A 16,621-nucleotide genomic window follows, 5' to 3' on the forward strand; every position below is an offset into this window, starting at 1 on the left:
TCTGGCCAAGTCCTAAACCTGAGCAAGTTTCCTTCTCTAAAAATGAGAAGATTGGATTAAGTATCCCCTGACAGTGGTTATCTAGAAGGAAGTTAGGTACAGAGTGGACAGACTTGGAATTGAGAAGCATTGAGTTCAAATCCTCCCTTAGATGCTTATTAGTTATGTGGCACTGGTTAAGTCATTTAATTTTATTTTAGAGAGGTAATAATAGCATCTATTTCACAAATGTAAGAATCATATAATACATGTGAAGTAAAACCTTTAAATGTTAGCTATTATGTGATCACATCCCAGGAGGATTGAGAATCCATCAGAGATAAAATTGAAAATCAATTCCACAGTGAGGCAAAAAAGTTATAAAAAAAAATAATGTACAAAGTAAGCTGTATCCAGGATACATAGAAGATAAAGGGAGATACTAGAATTAAAAGGGGTTGGGGAAGACTTCCTGTAGAAAGCAGGATTTGGAACTTAATGGAAGCCTGGGAGGTCAGGAGCAGCAGAGAGAGAGGAGCATCCCAGGCATGGGGCAGCCAGAGAAAATGCCTCCAGCAGAGCTGGAGTGCCTGGTTGGTCAAATAGCAAGGAGGCTAGTGTTTCCTGGATCAGAGTACTTACAGGGAAATAAGAAGACCAGCAAGGCAGAGGAAGCCAGGTTAGAAAGGATTTTGAGTGTCAAACAGAGCAAACAAACAACTCCTGGAGGCAATAGGAAGCCACTTAAAGAGTTTATTAAGTGGAGGCAGGGGGAATTGAGGAAAATTCACTTTTAGGGGCTGAATGGAGGATGGATTGGAGCAGAGGGAGACTTGAGGCAGTAGTCCTGGCATAGAGCTCCGAGGGCCTGCCCTGGTGGTGGCAGAGTCAGAAGAGAGAAGGGGACATTGAAGAGATGTTGCAAGGGTGAATCAGTAGCCCGTGGCCACCGATTGGATTTGGGGGTGTGGTAGTGGGGAGTCCAGGATAACCCCTAGGTTGGGAGCTTGAGGGGCTGGTAGGTGAGTGCAGCCCTCTATAGTGAAAGGGAAGGTTGGAGGAAGGGCAGGTTTAGGAGAAAGAGTTCTGTTTTAGATGTATTGAGTTTCAGATGTCCCATGGTTGCCCAGTTGAAGCTCTCTGAAGCTATAGGTCGGGGATGTGAGATTGGAGGTCAGCAAAGTCTGGGACAGGAAAGGTCCATTTGAGAATGATCAGCATAGAGATGGAAGCTGTTATCACCGAGTGAAGGAGAAGAGGGCTGCTTAGAGGACGGGCTCTGGAGGAGGATCCGGCAAAGGAGATGGAGATAGGAGCAGAGCCAGGTCAGAATGATGTCCTTAAACACCTAGAGAAGGGTATGGAGAAGATCAGAAATGTGAAAGGCTGCAGACAGGTCAAGAAATGAGGAGTGTTATAACAAAAAAGGGCCTAGGGAGATAAAAAGTATACAGTGATGTAAGTGTATCTATGTATTCTCCCTAGTTGCAAATGATGGAGGAACACCAACCCCGATCACCACCCTTGATGGTTGTTATAATTTCCCTTTCCTCTAACAGTTGCCCAGGGGGGACCCCGAAAGGTTAGGTAGATGGGTAACCCTTTCAGGTTCTACCTGAGGTTGGATAAATTATTATAGGGCTTTGATTTGCTTTGGATCACATTTGAAATCTGACTGCGTAGACTCCCAAGGATTGTGATAGAAAGAACACTCAGGAAGGTATTTGTTAAACTCTGTAATCTATAATCAGTGAAAGGATAAACAGGATAAGGAATGGGGATTGGAGACCCTGTCAAACTAATATCTATAACTAGTTGACAATCAGGCCTGGAGGCTATTGATTTAGTAAAAGCTGGAGCTTTGTTCTCTACTACCCTTCTGACCCAGTCTGGCCACAGCCAAGCCAGAGAATAGGAACTGTTATTGATGTAGCTGTGTTGGTGATGTTATTCTCTCAGCTTTTCAATATCAGTGTTTGGTGATGTACTAGCTCTCACAGCCTTCAGGAAATATTCAGATTTTCCTACCCTCTTCTTTGTAGACCTCCCAGCCTCCCTTCACCACCAAGGACCCAGAGACCTAAAGAGCCCACACCCAAACACCAAAGGTCAAAGACCAAAGTACCAAAGACCCCTTCAAGTGGCTGTCAGGAGAATTTATACTGCCAGGCCAACTAATATTTGCCCCTGGCTCACGGCATCTGGGAACATTCTATGCCTTCCAACTGTCTCCGCTGTCATTCAAGGGTGGCATCTATCATTTCCCAGGATGTGAACATAACGAGTGATTAGAGACCATCCTCGATTCTGGAGAGGCCAGCCTCCAGGGAATGATATGGTAGAAAGCTAGATTGTAAGGAGATAGGAGAGTGAGAGTTTTTCAAGTTTTGGTCCAAAGGGCAGGAGAGAGAGGGAGGGTGATAGCTAGTGGGATGGATGGAACCAGACGAAGGAATGAGCCAGTTGACAGAGAAAGAAAATTAAATGAAAATGGGATGAAAGGGGTGATCTGTTGGAGATGGGGCAGAATGAGTCTTGGTAAGGAGAAAGGCCATGTCATTTGGTGGAAAAGGAGACAGAAGCTATCTGAGGGAAAGGAAGAAGAGGGAGTTCAAACTAGCTATGTAAGTCAGCAGAGAAACCCCATGCAGCGGCCAAGCCAGTATTAATAATGCCTTTCTTTAATGTCTTTTTGGCTGATAAAATCCTGTCAGGCTCTGCTGTTGAGCTTTTGACACTGCCAAGGACTTTGGTTGAGAGGACTTCCTCTTCTGGGTCTTTAGTAGCTGCGGCTGTGTAATGTCTCCCTGGAGCTGCTTCCCAGCATGCCCTACGCTTGAGGGCACTGGACTGGAAGCATTGTATCTTGGGTTCAGCCCACTCATTCACAGTCACCAAAAACGAATGTGCCCATTTTCTTCCCTTCCCTCTAGCACTGGCTCTTCTGATCTTTTTCCAATGTTGCCAGTTTTCAGTGTGACCTGAAACCCCAGTGTTCTGATGTGCATTTCTTTTATGTTGCTGGTGGGGAAGGGAAAAGTGGCTCTCCTTTAACAGTTTCTCTCTTTGTTGAACAGGGGACTTTAACAGACTTTCTGAACTCTAGCCTACTCAGGCCATATTGAGATAATTAACTTCTGGGCATGTTTTAAGAAAGGTACTGGAGGGCAGCTGGGTGGCAGCTGGGTGGCTCAGTGAATTGAGAGTCAGGCCTAGAGACTGGAGTTCCTGGGTTCAAATCTGGCCACAGACACTTCCCAGCTTTGTGACCCTGGGCAAGTCACATAATCCCCACTGTCTAGCTGTTACCACTGTTCTGTCTTAGAACCAACATATTGATTCTAAGACAGAAGGTAAGGGTTTTAAAAAAAAGTCCTTTTGTTGTCTTGCTATGAAAGTTTGTTTGAAGGAACTGAGAAAGCTTAGTCTGAGGTAGTCAGGGGGTTTGAAGAAAGGATTCTTTGTCAAGTATGGGTTGGCCCAGAAGTCCTCTCCAACTCTTGAGAATAACCTTAGTCACCTCATAATAATGTCATTGGAGGGGTACCCCCTTCAAAAGGAAAATGACCTTTAAGAATGAAATCTCTACTTATTCTTAACTTTGGTCTTAACTTTTGTACTTTGTATCCTCTAATGAATAAAGTTCTGAATTTACCAACCTCAGGTAAGCTTTGTGACCCTGGGCAAAAACCACACAATTTCTTATCTGTAAAATGGGGATATTAGTACCCCACCTCACCAGGTCACTTTCAGGATCAGTGCTTTGCAAATCTTGGAAAGTGTGTGCAAACATTAGTTACTACTAGCATTGTGATGCGCTGCTTGAAAACCAAGAGCAACAATCTCGTAGTTATCATCTGTACACATTTTCAAGTATTAAAGAGAGCTTTTCTCATAGACAATATTGTCTGAGATGTGTAGAAGTTTCCATCAAAAATGTCATTATGAAGAGTGAAATGAACAGCCAAGAGAACATTCTGTACAAAAGAAATACATAGAACAATGTCCATCTCTCCAGTAAAAGAAATGATAAATAGAAATAAGATGGTTTTAAGTACTTAAATCTTTTTACCAAATGATGCCTTCTCTAATGGGGGTAGGAGATAAAGGAAGTTAATTGGGTATTTAAATGTAACTGTTAAAAAATGCTTAAAAATAAGGTAGAGATCACTATTGAAAATGAAAAAAAAAATCAGCTTAAATTGAACATTTCTTTAAAGTTTGCAAAGCATTTTCCTCCATGACATAAGTAGTACAAATACTTGCCCCCCTTGCAGATGAGGAAATGAGCTGAGAGATTTTTGCCTTTCCTACAGCCCACAAGTAGCAAGCAGAGAGAGTCAGAACTAGTTTGAATGCTGGTTCCAAGAACCATTTTTTCTAATGAAAAACCAGGAGGCACTGTACAGCCTCATTAGATCCTGTAAAAATTTTTTATGAAAAGATTAAAAGTACGCACATTTTAACTTGTGTTTTCTTTTTTAAAAATAGGGAAAGCAGGGAAATGCCCAAAAAGATAGTATTTTCATTAAGAAGTTTAGAAGCCAAATTAAAACCAAATTCTTCTCTTAAGAAATGCTCCCAGGCATTCCCAGTAAAGTTTCCTTGGTAATTAATTCTCAAGAAGCTTTTAAGTTCAACATAACATGAAAGCATGGATGAGGTCTGTCTTCTCAAATACTCAAGAGCTTTTTGTTTGCTCCTTGGAGGTTAAAGTGAAAATAAATGATTTCTAGAAGCCTAACCATTGGAAAAAAGAATCAATTCTCAGATTTTTAATAACCCAATGCTACAAGGGAAATATTTGTATTAGGATGTACAAAATCAATTTACTTCCAGGTAAAAACTAGTAAATTTTGAAAATAAATATTTGAGATTGAGACCTCACTGAAGTTAGTCGCCCAGATAAACTCAGTTACAATGATACCATCAAATTACTTGGCATAGCAAATGCAAAAGTATATAAAAGGAAAGAACTCATTCACCTAAGACATGGATGACCCAATAAACAGCACTCTTACATAATTAAATTGAAATGGCATAAGCATGACAATATATACAGCTATGTAACAGACTCTTTAAGACAGAAAATGAAGCATGGTTTAAGAGTTAATTTATTTAATTTTTATTTCAGAACTTTCCTTTAACATGGTTAAGGCGACAATTGAAGCATTAGTTATACATTATTAAGATAAGATCACCACAATTTTGTGCAATTCTACATTTTGCCATTTGTAATGCTCATATGGGATGAGACCAAGGTTGCATTTTTGTAAACAAAATTAGAACTAGCAGAAAACAGCTATTCTAGAGGTACGATAGCAAAGCATTAAAAACACTACACAAGAAGAAAAGAGAAACAGTATTACTTTCTAGAATATCTAGAATTACAGGTACCTGATTATAACACTTTTAAAAAATCTGTATTAGTTATCTTAACCATAATGGCTTATATAAGAAAGAGTAGTATAACTACTGGAAACTTGATGCCATGAAAGTCAAAACTTTTGAAAGGTTCACATCTGTAAAACCAGTATAAGGCTACAAAGACAATTTACAGCTTGAACACAAAAGTGTGTCAAACAGTAATATTCCCAGCCATGATATGATACAAAAGGCTCTCATGCAGCATATGCTTCTTGGCTCCCAGTAAGGTTTATGTGTCTAATACAGAAGATGCCGAGTAAAACTGCCCAAGTTCAGCGGAGTTTCCATTATGTGAAAGAGAATATACAACTGCTTGAATTTTAAACTTCTGGGATAGCGTGATCCATTAGATTTTTCACAATGTTTGATGCCATCCTGTAAGAGTGACATTTATATATTATATATATATATACATTCCAAAGCACCAATTTAATTCCTAACACCCACTGAGTCACAAAATGTAGGGATTGTTTTTACTGTAGAAGCTAAGAAATTAAGGCCTCATGCTCTGACCAAGCAAGCTCCATTGTATACTTTCCCTACAGTGGGAAGAAGTTGGTAAACCAGAAAGCAAAAACTATTTGTTGAGAAATATATATTTGTCTCCTATATCCTTGGAATATGCTTAGTTTATGGGAGAAGAGTCTTAGAATTCGACTCCATCTTCATCTGTAACATCTGATGTACACACACACAACTGCCAGGCCTGGATACTCTTTTGCTGTTCAGTTGTGTACTGTGCTGTCCTTGGGGTTTTCTTGGCAAAGATACTGGAGTGGTTTGTTATTTCCTTCTCCAGTAGATTAAGGAAAACAAGAGGTTTAAATGACTTGCCAAGGATTGTACAGATACAATGAGGCTGGATTTGAAATCAGGTCCCCAGCACTTGATCCACGGAACCACCTAGATGCCTCAGATTACTCTTGAGAATGTATATTACTAATTATGTCTGCTACTGAGTACTTTTCTTTCTCAATAAAATGTGACCCTAACTCAATACAGACCTAAATACAATAAGGTTTTTTCTTCCACAAGACTTAAATTATTCCATGATCCATACCTGGTACAAAAGGGGGGGCAAAGGGGGAAGGGGCAAGTGTGTATCCAATTTTGGCCATTAGCTGCCAGCAGTTAGTGCTTTTTGCGTAGAATTTCATCCTCAAAAGTACTTTTTAATATTCCTGACATATCTACCTATAATTTTAAAAGTAACATAACCCTTAATTTTGGGATCAGAGACAGAACAGTCAAGGAAAAAAACAGGGCAACCAAAGCTTTGAAGTTATTCTTTGAGATGCTGAAAGGGCTCTGAGCTCACATAATCTCCTCTTTGTTTCTTCCCACCCTCTATAATCCCCCTTTCACATGGCTCTACACAGTTTCCTAAGGAGCTCTGAGCATTCCACATACCCTGCAATTACTACAAGAAGGTAAGGGCCCTGCATCAGGACCAATGGTTCTTTTATCACCAACTAAGTCAAGAATACATGAGCAAGCTTCATGCTGCCCACATTTTTGCCTTGATGGTTGTCTACAAAGGTTAAGAAGATAAGCCTTTCCCTTCAGGGAATATTTCCATTAACTCCAAGCCAAACCTAGCTTTTAATTGCTTAGCTCTTCAACATCATAAATAATAAGGCCACAGGTTATCTTTCTCTAAGAGCAGATTTGGGTGAAGAGAAGGATCAAATAAAAGAGAAAAGAAGGCAATATGAATGAAAAATTCTTATACATCTTAATTCTGACCCTTAAAATGCATGAAATTATAGTATATTAGTTGAATTAATTTATAAAAACTAAAAAATACTTTTTAGTTGGTGAAATGTTCTACTTGCCTTTTCATTATGTGTTCAAAGATGAAAGCAGGCATGATTGTAATGGTAATTACAGTCCCAGATGTCAACAATATGTCTGCAATCTGAGAGTCCTATTAACACAAAAGGAAATAAGTTGAACTGAGGCTCAACTGAACTGAAATCACAATTGGCTACAAGTTATCTTTCTCATCTACATGGGAATGATGCATCTTTTTAAAATCCAAGACTTCCATTGTCAATATTCATCATTGTTCCCAGCACCTAGCACAGGACATTACATACATGTATATGCTTAATATTTGCTAAATGGAATTAATTTGCTAATATGGTACTTGATCCTTTGAATTTCATTCTTAGCAAACTGATTTATACAGAATTACAGTAAAATAGTTTAATTTCTTTTTTAAAAAAGATCATGATTTGGTTTCTTTTGACAAAACTATAAAGATTACTATTATCAAAGCACCTCCTAAGACATTTAGACATGGTAGACCAATGATGGTGAACCTATGGCATGGGTGCCAAAGATGGCACACAGAGCACTCTGTGGGCATGTGGCCACCTCCCCCCCCTTCCACCCCCTCTTCCCACCCCACCCCATTCGTTACTAGAAAGGCAGAGGGACTCGGGCAGAGCTGCTTCCCTCCCTCTCCCCACTGTGCCTGATGACATTTTTTGACATCATCCACCCATCTCTAGCAGCTCAATGGGAGTGCTTTCTCCTTTTCCTTGGGTAGGGTAAGGGGTGTGTGTGTGTGTGTGTGTGTGTGTGTGTGTGTGTGTGTGTGTGTGTGTGTGTGTGTGTGTGTGTGTGTGTGTGTGTGCAAACCCAGCATATGTTGGGGGAGGGGCACAGCACTCAGTCTAGAGGTAGGGTAGGGGCAGGGCCTGGCGCTCCATCTCTAAAAGGTAAGCCATCACTGTGTCAGACATTTTAACATATACCAAAGATTAGGAATTGTGAAGGTCTAAATTCAAGCTTAGTTTTTTAAAATTAATAATCTCTATTAATTAATAATCATTCAACAATCTTTGCTTATGTCAACTTGCTATATAACCTAAACAGTGAAAATTATAAAACCAAATAGATACCTGCTACTTTGGTTTCTGACTAAGAATCCAAAAAGAGTTTATAATCTTAATTAAAAAATTTTGCCAGCATTGACCTGTTCTCTAGAACCAATAAAAGCTATCCATTCAGAAGTACATCAGAAATTTTAGAAACCTATAAAATTAAAAACTAGTAAAGAAAAGCCATATGTCACATTACCTTCAGGCCAATTATATTCTGACCATTGACTTCACAAATGTTGTGCTCAGTGAGAAGACCATTTCTTGCTGCAGAACTATCTTTCACAATAGAGCTTATCTTTCCATTTTTAAAAACGAATCCAACATGTCCTGTGCTATCCTTATGCATGGTAACAGTTCGTTCAAATGGTCTGTGAAAACATTTTCAGGGGGATAAACATCTTGTTAGGATGTATTTAATCAAGGCAAAATTTTGGGCTACAACGTTGCCCAATCGTCATCTGCTAAAATCAACTCTGAACACTTTAAATGTGTTCAACCTGATATTTACTTTTGATATTTTAAGAACACTGGCTCTAACAAATACTTATTTTAAGAAGCACACTCACTGCACTTTGTTTTTGAAACTAATAGCAAGAAAATTTAAAAGAAGGATGTACTTTGTCAATATGCTTTTACTCCCTCAGAATGAAGATTGTGCTCTAATGAAAAAGGTTGATCCTTTTAATTTTTTTTTTAACTTTGGTATTTCTTTAAAAACAAAACCAAAAAACCAGTACTAGATGTAGCTACTTTAAAAAGATAAAGGGGAGGAAATATTAAGTGCCTACTATGTATCAGGCATCATGCTAAGCACTTTACAAATATTAGTTGATCTTTGTAACAACCCAAGAAGGTAGGTGCTATTTGCTATTGGAATTCCCATTTTACAATTGAGGAAACTGAGGCAGACAAAGAGGTCAAATGACTTTCCCAGGGTCACACAACTAAGTAAGTATCTGAGGCTGAATTTTAATTTAGGTAATTCCAACTCCAGGTTCAGCACTGTATTCATTGTGTCAGCAAGTTGTCTCAGGGTAGCTAACTATTCTTTCTAACCAATTTTTTTTTTAACTTTTTGCTTTTCAATAAAGCTCCCTGTTCCCCTGTCCACCCCCATCCCCCAATTTCCCATAAAAACAATTTTTGGCATTCATTTTTTAACATTTTGAGTTCTACATTCTCTCTCCCCCTTCCCCCTCTCCCTTAGAGAGTAAGCAATTTGATACTGGTTATACATGTGCTATCACACAAAACTTTCCCATATACACCATTTTGTGGCAGACATAAAAATATCATGAACAAAAAAAAGTGAAAAATGGTATGCTTGTATCTGCATTCAGACTCCATCAATTCTTTCTATGGAAGTGGACAGCACTTTTCATCCTAAGTAATTTGCAATTGTCTTAGATCATTGTATTGTTGAGAAAGCTAAGTCACTGACAATTGTTCATAGTATAGCTTTGCTATTGCTCTGTATAATTATTATCCCAGTTTTCCCACATCCTCTCCTGGTTCTGCTCACTTCACTATGCATCAGTTCATATAGGCTTTTCTGAAATCTTCCTGCTTATTTCTTATAGCACAATAGTATTCCATTACAATCATATACCACACTTTGTTCAGCCATTCTCCATCTGATGGACATCCCCTCAGTTTCCAATTCTTTGCCAACACAAAAAGAACTGCTAGAAATATTTTTGTACAAATCAGTCCTTTTCCCATTTTTTAAATCTATGAGATACAGACCTGGTAGTGGAATTACCAGATCAAAGGGTATAAACAATTTTATAGGTCTTTGGGCAGTTCCAAGTTTCTCTCCAGAATGCTGGGCTCAGTTTACAACTCCACCAACAGTGCATTAGTATCCCAATTTTCCTGCATTCCCTCCAACATTTATCACTTTCTTTTTCTGTCATGTTATCCAATCTAACTTGCTGAAAATCTCTCCTACCCAGTTTTCTGTTTTCTTGGATGCATTGGTTTTGTTTGTGTAAACTTTTTTAATTTAATCAAAATTATCCATTTTATATTTTCTAATCTATTATTAATCAGAGATTAAAATATTCTTCAAAAGTGTTTTACAGTCATGCTACTTTAACTTCCTGGTTCCTTTCTCTTTTCTAGCCTCTTGGAAAAACAGATTTCCTTTTTTATAGCCACAAAATCTCAGCACTTAAAACTGCTTCTTTAAAAAAAAAGACAGCTGTCAAGTGCTACAGGTAAAGGATAAAAACTTCTGTTTATCTGCTCAGAAGAGACATCCTGAGATAGATGTTTCTGCAACCAAAGTTAACAATTTTTAAAAATATTGATGTAAGTGACTTATAAGGGCAGTTCTCAAAGTATCTTTTATGTTTACCCTATATCACAATTTTAAGCAATGGATTTGATAACTGAAATTTGGATTTGAACCCTGGCTCTAATATTTAACTTCTTTGACACTGGGTAAAGTCATGTCAGCTTTCTGGGACACTTTTTCTTCATCTGTAAAATCAAGAGGTTGGACTAGATTATATCTAAGGTTCCTTCCAGCTATATTTTGCATTTTTACATTGAGACAAGCAAAAATCCTAATTCCAAAAGCAAATTGCAAGCAAAATTTTATTTTCATAAATGATATTCTAAAATTAATTCCATCAGCTTTTTAAAACTATATGCTATGTACTTAGCTTTAAGTAAATATACACAAGCATCTTACAGGCCACGGTACATGATGTTCCATAAATATTTGTCAATTATAAGATAAACTTTCAAGGGGGCAGCTGGGTAGCTCAGTGGATTGAGAGTCAGGCCTAGAGACGGGAGGTCCTAGGTTCAAATCTGACCTCAGACACTTCCCAGCTGTGTGACCCTGGGCAAGTCACTTGACCCCCATTGCCCACCCTTACCAATCTTCCACCTATGAGACAATACACAGAAGTTAAGGGTTTAAAAACAAAACAAAACAAAACAAAACAAACAAAAAAAAAACTTTCAAATTATACTTATCTGCTCTCAAGGACCTTATGACCAGGCAGTAAACCAATGACTTACTGTCAAAGCAAAGTTAAACATAGGATTATTTAGAAAAAAAAAATTTTTAATCACTTTGTAAATTTAAATGGTAAAATCATATTACTAGATAATAGATGCTCAGAAAAGTTTAACTACTCAAACTGAACTTATATTTCTCTCCCAAAATCCATCCCTCTTCTAAACTTCTCTGTCAAGTCAAAGGCTCTACCATCTTTTGAGATTCCCAGGGAAAGAATATTTGCTTATCTCAACATAAGAATGCAGAATATCACAGTTGGGAGAAAATTTTAGATATAATCTAGTCCAACCTCCTCACTTTACAGATGAAGAAATAATATCCCAGAGAGCTGATAGGGATGGCTGTATAAAAGGTGAACCTCTTTATGGAACAACTCAGAAGCAACAGGAATGAAAAAAATACAATACATCCTATGGAAGATTACAAGATATGGAAGTTAGCAGTTGTTCTAAAAGATTTGGGCCTTTTAGTGGACAACAAGAACAATGAGACAGTGATGTTGAAGCCAGAAAAGCTATTAAACTACTATTAAGACTATATATTTTATATATATACACTAAGGGAGTGGAGTATAGCTTCCAGGAATAGGGAGTCACAGTTCCACTGTACTTTGTCTTGTTAGTTCTCATCTACACACTGATGTAACACTGTACCCAGTTTGTGCTATTGGTTTAAGAAAGACTTATCAGTATAAGCTGGAGCAATATAGAAAAAGATGAGCAAAAATGATAAAGGACCTTGAATCCATGATATATGAGAATCAACCAAAAGAACCAAGTATGGTAAGCCTGAAGAAGACAAAAGAGGAAGAGACCTGATGGCTGGGTTTAAGTATTTGAGGGATCATATTTGTACTTTTTTAACCATGAGAAATGGAAGTTGCCAAAAGGCAAATTTAAACCCAATTTTTTTTCATATATGAATTCAGCCATGTGACTGCTGAGGTCTCTTTTCCAACTCTCAAATTCTCTGATTCTATAGCGGCTGAGACTTGAGGAGTTAACATGGGCGAGGCAGAATAACAGAAAAAAGAGCTTTAAAGCAGAAAGTACCAAAGTGTCATAGTTATGAGTCTCAGCTAGAGAGATTTAAATACATGGGGTGGTTTCAGTAGGGTTAGGAGAGGCTAAGGGATTTGCATCTGCCAGGAAAGAAGTTGATTTCCAAGGAGCCACCTATTGGACAGAATCCTCAAGAGTCAGGAAGTTCTAGGTAAATTCTGCCTTTCAACATCTTTACAGCAAAGACACTTTAACTGTACACCCTCATAAAATGGACAGTGTCTCTATCCCTTATCTAATAGGCCTGTTCTAAGGCTCAAATTAAATTATGTAAAGCAGTTTGCAAATTATACAGCATTATATAATGCCAGTCAAGAAATACTAATAAAATTCAATAGAATTATGAGAGTTTTGAGTCTATCAGAGTACACACAAACATCAAAAGAAGTCTAAAATTCACCTTTCCTTCTACCTTCCCTTTCAACATCCTACTCTTTTTGTGTATCTCAAAGTAATAAGCCTTCAATTCTTAAAAAAAAAAAAAAAGAAAGAAAGAAAGAAATCTGGACTGACCATAACTCCCATCTAATCCCAAATTGGCTTTTTTTAAACTACAGTCACATCTTTAAATCACCGCTAGGTCAAAAGTAAACAGGGCATTGTAGAGGCACTTAAGATACAGTGATGGGCCTAAAGTGAGAAGGTCTGAGTTCAAATGTGACCTTCAGAGACATTTACTAATTGTGTGATCCTGAGCAAATCATGTAACTAACTCTGTCTGCTTTACTAACCTCAACTGTTAAATGGGAATAAGAGTACCTACCTCACAAGGCTGTTGTGAGAATCAAAACATGATAATGTATGTATGTATGACATAATTAGCACAGTATCTGAAACATAGTAGGCACTTAATACTTAACTCTGTATCCCTCCCCTTCCTTTCCATTATTACACTATTCAAAATTGCTACATGCCATTAATTCAAAATGGATTGTTATAACTGGTATTCTTTTATTAAGTAGCAGCACATATTTAGCAGAAAAATACCATCAAAAGAAGTCAAACGAAACTGAAAACTTAGAGGAAATCTTGCAAAGAAAAATTCCTAAGCTATCTGAAGTCAATGACATTAATCCTTTAAAGGACTTATGCTTAGAAAAACATCAGGTGATATGGGGAAGAATAGGAAACCTATTTAGCCATTTTAAGTGTATATTTATGTACATATATCTTACAATAAGTACATAATGTATACACATTTAAAACATATTTCTTGCTTACTGATTTTTAAATTTCTTACCTGTCTCGGATAGTCATAGTTATCTTCTCTCCAAAAGCCTGTTTGAGAACTTTATGGGCTTTATCAGAGCCCCACCCTGCACAATTTTCACCATTAATTTGCAGAACTTGGTCCCCAAACCTCAGTCCAACCAAAGATGCTGGAGAATTGGCCTGGACCAGCTGAACGAAAATACCCTAAATACATGAAATATAAACATCAAGTAACATGGCAAATTATTCTCAGGAAAAAAGAAATTTATAAGTGATTCAAGGATATAAAAGTATGAAGTTGAATTCTGAGAGCAAGGTGATCTCCCTGCCCACCACCATCAAATATTAGTGGAACACAGTTCAGTGAACCCACTCTCCCCATAGTTGTCTATGAACTTTCTTATTGAGTTTAACTTAGAATCTTTTATTTCTCTTTGCTGTCATACTAGGGGATCTTCAAAACCCACATATGGATGCACCTTCAAACACATTAACCCCTCCTAGTTCCTTAAGCATTCTCCATGACCTTCTCCTCTCAAAACAAATGATGGACATTCAAATTTCATGAACTTTGAAATTCCCTCACCTGAACAAAATCTAGGCATTCCACCTCTCCATCTGCTTTCTAATATATTTTTGTCACTACCTTGACCTCCAATCCCTCAATGCTTCATTTCTTTTCCAGGCTATCACCCCTGAACTAGGTACACTTTCCTTCTTTCCCGGATGGATTCTTTGGTGAAGCAGTTCAACTCTATACTGTCTTATTCTCTTAAGTCCTTTGCCTCCTTATATTACTTACTGTATCACCTGCCAAATCTCAGCCTTGGATCACACTTCCAGCATCTATTGTTTTGTTCCTATGTTCAAGCCACTGAACAAAAGGTACAGATAATCATGTAACCACTTTAACTGGATCATTTATTAAATTATGTTCTATAACCTCAAATGGGGCCTCATTATAACTAGGTAGTCCTTTTATACCTTCCAAATTAACTCACTATCACACCTATCACACTCACCACAGTATCCCTTCTAAAACTTATCATGCATCCTCAAACCTATCATGGCTCTCCTTCCCATCATCCTTTCAGCTGAGAACCTTACTTTAAATGTTAAAGCTCCCTATTCTCTCCTCTGCCTTATCTCACATCATCCAGATGCCTTGAGTCACTATTCACCACCTTCACCTGTCTTACCTAAGGTGTCCCTTTTCCTTGCAAAGGCAACTCCCCTTTATATGCACAAGTTGTTCCACTCCAACCGATTTTCTCCAAGTTTGACTCCTCTATCACCCACATTTTCTCATTTTTCTTCCATCTCTGTCGCCTGACTGCTTCCCTAATGCATATAAATATATCTTGGTGCTCCATCCTCCAAAAATCCTCACTTAATCCATCCATCCCTGAAAACTATCATCTTACATCCCCCTCCTGGCTTTTGTGGCTAAAGAAGGCCATCTATAATAGGTACCTTCATTTCTTTTCCTCTCACTCTTAACTTCAGTCTGGCTTTTGATCTTATCAACTTAACTAAAATATCTCTCTCAAAGTTGTCTTTGTAGACATGTCAATCACCTTTTATCTCATACTCTCTTTCCTTATGGTTTTCAGAACACTACCCACTCCTGGCTCTCCTCCTATCTATACACCTTGCTTATTATCCTTTGCTAGACCTTCATCCAAATAATGCCTCCTTACCATGGGTGTCCCAACACAGCTCTATCCTGGGCCTTCCTCTCTTCTCCGTCTGTACTCTTTACCTTATTGTTCTCATCATCTCCCCTGGATTCAATTATCTCTGTATTGATAATTCTCAAAACTACTTATCTAAGCCATTTCTCTGCTGACTCTATTCTTTTATCTTCAACTGCTTTTTGAATATCCTGAACATTTCCCATAGACATCTAAAATTCAACATGTTCAAAGCTGAATCTATTATCTTTCCCTCAAATCCTCCCCTCTTCTAAACTCCTCTTACTGTCAAGGGGACATCCACTTTCACAGTCCCCCATGCTCACAACCTAAGTGTCATCTCAGATATAAACTTAATGGTTTCTTGTTTTCTTATCTTGAGAAAATAGCTATAAATAATCTCTTACGCATAATTCCCCTTTGGATATTAGCAGGAAAAAAAAAATCGGTCCCATGACCTAAATCAACTACATTGTATGTCTTTTGCATTAAAAAAATAATTGCCATACATTGTCTATTGTCTCTCACAAAAGAATGTAAGCTTAAAGGCATGGGAGTTTTTCATTTCTGGCTTTGTATTCTTAGTATCTAGCATAGTGCCTGATAAATAATAGGTGTTTATAAATACTAGGGCAGCTAACTAGGTGGCACAGTGGATGGAGTGCCAGATCTAGAGTCAAGAAGACTTCTGCCTCAGACACTTATGAACTTTGTGATCCTGGAAAAGTCATTTAATCCTATTTGCCTATTTCCTCATCTATAAAAATGAGCTGCAGAAGGAAATGGCAAACCGCTCCATTATCTTTGCCAAGAATACCCCAGAAAGGGTCCCAAAAAGTCAGACATGATTGAAAAAGACTAAAGAAACTTTACAATAATAAATGCTTACTGATTGGTTGGTTGGTTTGTTGACAGATTACTCTAGCCAACAAATTCATCCTCTAGTGACCAGCCTATTGATACTTAACTAGGCAGGCCCTCAGAAACTGAACATACTGTATGTCACTCAGACTATATTCAGAGTTCACCCAACCTTCAAGAGCACCATGGGTACCACCTTCATGTCACAATGAAACAGAAAAGTAAGATTGTAAGAACTTATTTCCTAGAGGAAAAAAAAATCAAATACTTACATTATCTACTGACTTAAGTCGAAGGCCAATTTTTCCATCTTGATCTTTACATAAAATAACTTCACGGATGCCTTGTTTAATTTCTGCTCTTCGAATTCCAACATCACTACCAGTTACAGGAGACACCATATAACTCATGGCAGAAGGCCTGGTCACCATCTATCAAGAGCATATATGATGTTATTATATT

General features: G+C 37.9%; 1 protein-coding gene across 3 annotated transcripts in view; it reads right to left on the minus strand.

Moving 5' to 3' along the window:
* The window catches only part of LOC123238947 (syndecan binding protein), a 33,497-nt gene continuing 16,876 nt past the window's right edge, over positions 1-16,621 (minus strand). For 2 of the 3 annotated variants that reach the window (XM_044666206.1, XM_044666222.1), the window contains 5 exons: positions 16,432-16,590; positions 13,633-13,808; positions 8,494-8,665; positions 7,242-7,333; positions 5,076-5,781 (listed from right to left, as the gene is read on the minus strand). In XM_044666206.1, coding sequence (XP_044522141.1) covers positions 5,727-5,781; positions 7,242-7,333; positions 8,494-8,665; positions 13,633-13,808; positions 16,432-16,590 — 654 coding nt within the window. In that variant the 3' untranslated portion in view covers positions 5,076-5,726. Of the gene's footprint in view, positions 1,328-5,075; positions 5,782-7,241; positions 7,334-8,493; positions 8,666-13,632; positions 13,809-16,431; positions 16,591-16,621 lie in introns of those variants that run through there. The other variant, XM_044666214.1, reaches the window with a different exon arrangement.

This window comes from Gracilinanus agilis, chromosome 1, assembly GCF_016433145.1.
Source record: "Gracilinanus agilis isolate LMUSP501 chromosome 1, AgileGrace, whole genome shotgun sequence".
NCBI lineage: Eukaryota > Metazoa > Chordata > Mammalia > Didelphimorphia > Didelphidae > Gracilinanus > Gracilinanus agilis.